This window comes from Montipora capricornis, chromosome 3, assembly GCF_036669925.1.
Source record: "Montipora capricornis isolate CH-2021 chromosome 3, ASM3666992v2, whole genome shotgun sequence".
NCBI lineage: Eukaryota > Metazoa > Cnidaria > Anthozoa > Scleractinia > Acroporidae > Montipora > Montipora capricornis.
Genome location: NC_090885.1, coordinates 20,389,326 through 20,394,325, shown reverse-complemented (window position 1 = coordinate 20,394,325; position 5,000 = coordinate 20,389,326). Strand labels below are relative to the sequence as shown.

At 40.4% G+C, this 5,000-nt stretch overlaps 1 protein-coding gene across 3 annotated transcripts in view; it reads right to left on the bottom strand.

Moving 5' to 3' along the window:
* LOC138040851 (uncharacterized) overlaps nt 1-5,000 on the bottom strand; it is a 39,283-nt gene that overhangs the window by 15,025 nt on the left and 19,258 nt on the right. For 2 of the 3 annotated variants that reach the window (XM_068886547.1, XM_068886546.1), the window contains exons 2-3: nt 2,333-2,431; nt 1,938-2,126 (exon numbers count right to left, since the gene is read on the bottom strand). In XM_068886547.1, the coding sequence (XP_068742648.1) occupies nt 1,938-2,126; nt 2,333-2,399 (256 nt within the window). In that variant the 5' untranslated portion in view covers nt 2,400-2,431. Of the gene's footprint in view, nt 1-1,937; nt 2,127-2,332; nt 2,432-4,774; nt 4,860-5,000 lie in introns of those variants that run through there. The other variant, XM_068886545.1, reaches the window with a different exon arrangement.

Genomic DNA, 5,000 nt, shown 5'->3' with positions numbered 1-5,000 from the left:
CCTCAGTTATCTAAAGACCCTGAGTGTTGGTCCGGCCGGAGTTGAATGCTCGACCTCCCGTGTGACAGCCCGGTGCTCAACCAACTGAGCCACCGGTGTGAGATTAAGAATAGTCACTCATGCAAGCCAAACCTTATTTAAGACTGAACTCGTCTAAAGATAGCTTCATCTGAGAAAGTGCTCTTACATAGACGTAGTATTGGAGTTGTAGATTCCTATTTATGGGCACCTGGAGGCGATAATCTTGACTAACACCCCTGGGACCTCAACGTAAGAGCGTAAATTGGGAGGAAAGCAATGTGGCAATGTTCTAAAAGCCACTTTCAAACTTATAACATCGAAGGAGGTTCCACTTTTTTCCATACTTTTACTGTCTTCACGAAGCCTTAGGGAAAAAGTGGTCCAATCAAGATGAAGCCACGGGTTTTTGGGAGGGTGAAGACAAATAGGTTGCTTGATCTAGTCTCTTTTTGTGTGTGTGTGTGTTTTACTGCGCTGTCTGGTCACACCAACCTTTGGTCATTCAATCCGTTGACAGTGAGATTTAGCAATCGCGTTTACAACAAATTGACGCAAACGTTTTTCAGGATAAAATTTGCGTTTTGCTAAAAAATTCAAAGAACCTCATTTTTCGACTGTTATCAACAGATATCGAACAACTTGTGTTAAGCGAGAGACAAGTCAAAATAAGGGAATTTTCATGCTTTCAAGCAACAGCTTGCCGTTGGGCGTTTACCGTTTCACGAAAACGCAAAACTTAATCTCTTTGTTCAGTTAGCTTATCATCCAATAGAGAGATTTAGCATTGCGTTTACGTGAAACGGCGAACGGGAACCCGGAAACGGCAGGTCACTGCTTGTCCTTAAAACGTGAAAATTATCTCATTCTAATTCAGTCTTGCTCCCTGAATAAGTTGTTCGATATCTGGAACTTACTAAAAACAAATCAGCTAATATCAAACGAGTTCCTGCCATTTTGGCAAAACGCAAATTCCAGTTCGATGTTTGTTATTTGCTGTAAACGCGGAGGCCTAAATCTCTCTACTAAGGTGGACGTCAATGGACGAATGGACGTCAATCATTCTGACGGAGGGCTAACACTCGAAAAGTCTGCTTTTCGACCCCCCTACGACAGTCAAATTACTTATATAAACTAGGTTGATAGAACGGAATTTCCCTCGCTTCAGATACCTACCGACGTAACACCACAGTGTCTTTAGAAACTGGCCCCCACCGTCAGCTATTTAAGGTCTTAGGCCCAGCATATACTTTGGTAAGTAGAAGGCATGGATACAGTGACTAGGTCATTCGTACGGGTCTATTAAGATTGCCAGTCAGTCGGCCAATCAGTCAGTTACGAAAAATTGGTTTTATCACCCGTGTTGATAACGGTACATTCATCACCTTAATGAGAGATTTGTGAGAGGCTGACGTTTCGAGCGTCAGCCGTTAGTTGATTCACTAGGGTCTTTAAGATCTACGACACGGTTGTCTACGAGTCCTTTTACGGGAACACATGAACCCAACGAATTGACGGACTCCCAAGTGTGGCTTCATGGCTCAATTGGTAGAGCATTGCAGCGACATCGCCGAGGTTATGAGTTCAAATCCCGTTGAAGCCGTCTGAATTTTTCAGGTGTCTATAGATGGTTTTTTACCTGATGTCACAGCAGCCATGCTGGCGCACAGAACAATAAAGAAAAAAGTCTTTTGGGAATTTGACTCTTGTAATGCAAAATATGAGCCATAGTTATTTTGTGCATCAACATGGCCGCCTCATCACGTGATCGAAAACTGCATAGTGGCAATTGCTTAAATTGTCCAGTTAATATTAATTGGCAGGATCGTTTCATCCTTTAGAGTTCATTCAAGAAGAGTGGAAGTTCTTTCGAGCTACATCCCTAAATGTCATTCACATGTACAACTGAAAAAACTCACCAGCAAATTTCGACCCATCGATGGCTACGCCTCCGCCACAACACACTTTGAGGCACATTCCACAGCTCCCTGGTACTTTATCCAACTCAGCCATCTCCAAGGTAGCGTTGTTATTGTGTTGTGAGTCATCGTAAAGGCGTTCACCGTTGTAACGATCAAAACCCAGATAGAACACTTGATTATAATCCTCTGAAACGAAACAGCTCTTAATAAGTTAATTGTTGTTGATAAACTTGAAAAACGTCGTTGTTCTTAAATGTCTAAGTTCAGTGGTGAAGAAGCGATAGTGTGCAAAAACATACATTCGTAGACTAAAAGAGCGACTAGATACGAGACTTCTAAGGTCTTAAAGATTAATTGTTGCATTTGAAAATTTGCAGTTGCATTCCACTCACGTGTTAGTCCTGCCAAGGTGCTGAGGACACCCACTGATAGCAATAGACACACACATCTCAGGTGCATGACTGGATACTCCCTTCCTTAATGTCTTCAGTCTGAGAAAAAGGAATACAATTTTAGAGAGTTTTGAACACAAGTGGGTAAGCTTCCGCCATCATGTACCTTCTTTGGAGAGAGTACGCACGAGGACATTGACGAAGCAGCAATGTGATGTTTTAAATCTTCACTCATGAAATTTATATCGTTGGAGAAAATTTCTCGGGAGAAAAGAAATCAACTCTGGCACTCCTTAAGTTGGCTTTTCTTTATGCCGCGATCTTACAACAACAACAACAACACAGAAATGGCAACTAACAACTCTCTTCCAAGCACAATTAGAGCATTTATATTCTTTGGTACCGAGCTGTCAATCCTGCGTCAATCATATGTCGTGTAATACCTCGTAAACAAAGCACGTTTGCGTGGTGACTACATTATCATATCCTTTCTTTAAATTAAGCTTTGACCTATTCGATCGCACCATTTCACTTAAGTCTTTACCTACTGGTTCATACGAGGTTTGCGCAACACATAGCAAAATCAAACACCTAAAAAATACGGATCACGTTACAACAATTTAAAAAGCAACCTATCTCAGAACTCGACAAAAAAAAAAGACTGTTACATAACAAAACGGGAGCAAAGGACAGACAAAAGGTGTCACGGGCTTGAAGCGCCGACAAATCCGCATGAATTACAGAGACTACGTGTCACTGGAGAGACTATTGTAATTAAAAATACAGTACTGAAAATACAGAACAATGGTACCAATTGTAGCTCTAGTTGCAAAAACCTGGAAACCGATTCTTTTTTTTATGAAACCAAGTTAGACATTCTTAACTAAAACCCGAGTCGTCTGGGATACCAAACACCTTTTTCCAGACAACTGTTTTGCACTGAATCCATGATAGGATAAAATGATTGTTCATCAATTCACAGCTGTTACAGTGATAGTACAACCAGTTCCGTTTCAGTTGGAAAATGGTTAGACTTTCAAGTCCTCTCGGATAAAGGACGTAAACCTTAGTCCCCGTAGGACAACCTCCCCTGTGAATCAACTCTGTGGAAGAAACAACACACTGTTCGTAAAGAGTAGAGGGCACCTCCCCAGTGCAAGTGGTCTATCCAATCACTATGAGACTGTATCTGATATACGTGGTGCATAAATCCGTCGTCTGTTCACTGACTCAATTTGAGTGTTGTTAAAATTAAAATTAAAATTTAAAAAAAGAAAAAGTTGAGTCTTGTTGGATGGAGTTAATTCCTGAATGGGTGACCATCTAGAATACCTCGTGCTGTATGCTTTGAGACGCGCTTCCCACTCCCGCGATCAAATGTGGACTGAATTTCAGTTTAATTAATCCCTCATCCTTCCCGGAAGTAATGGTTTCCTCTCTGGACAAAATCGAAGTTTACAGCAATTCTTCCATGCCGGGCGCACGGTGCCGCCTCGTGTCATTGCAATTGGCAAAAGTTATTTAGTAAATAGACTGAATGAATAATATTTTACTCTCGGATTTTAGTTCCACGCATTTGCGATAAAGTTTTAGCAACTTGTTTACAACTTTTGTTAATTGAGACACAATTTAGTTCTACAAAAAGTTTCATAGGGGAGCATGTCCTTCCTAAAGCACTTATAGTGGCCATTCGTTACCGCATTCGTAGGAAATAGTAGAAGTCCTTTCGACCTATTGTAAGGATCCTCACGTCGCTGCGCTGAATTTTGAAAACGCAGCACAATACCAGAAAAATCACAAAGCACATTTGAAATCAGTGTCTTTAAAGGCTGTATTGAACATGCCTATCTTAAATTGATCACCGTGTGATGAATCTCACAGCTTGAAAATGACAAAATGGGAAGCAAAAGTAAGCCGAGTTTAACCGAGCAGAAAAAGATCGCGTCGTGAAAGATATGCTATGAAGTTAAAGATTTCCTGATTTCCGATGGCCATATTTGAATTTAGTTAACAAAAATTTCCAGCGGCGATGTGAAATAGTTCTGATTTGGAAAAAAAGGTTCCATTTAGTTATAAAACGGGGAAGAAGATTTGGCTCCTGGTTAAAAAATCACAGGTTGAAAGCGGATCAAACAATACAGCCACAGGAAAACACTGTGAAAAAAATGTCTGGTACCTTTTAGTTGTTAAGACAGGAGGAATCTAATACAAATCAAAGATCACTAAAATAAAACTTATGCATTTCAAATTGTATTAAAGGTAAAACATCCGTTGGGAATTATTGACAAAGATTCAAAAAGTTGTGAGATAGATATTTCGATAAAATCGCGCTCGAATAAATTGAAGATCACAAATTAAAAATTCCTCGAGTGTTCGCCAGAAGGGGAGATGCTTAAGTGGATTACTTCGCTACCGAAATAAAGACGTGTGGAGTTATCTTACCTTTTAAGATTCTCTAGACCCGCTCATAATTTTTAAACTTAGTAGTCAAGTTGGTTCCGGTAGAAACGCCATCTTTGATCTCGATTGGTGAATGCATGACGTCATAGTTTTGGCGCGCGCCCGTCGTTACTAAAAGAGAAAAGACTGGTATTGCTGTTCAAAATGAACAACAAAATATCACATCCAGAGCAGGTTTAGTTCACAAAACACATACACGATGTCGAGA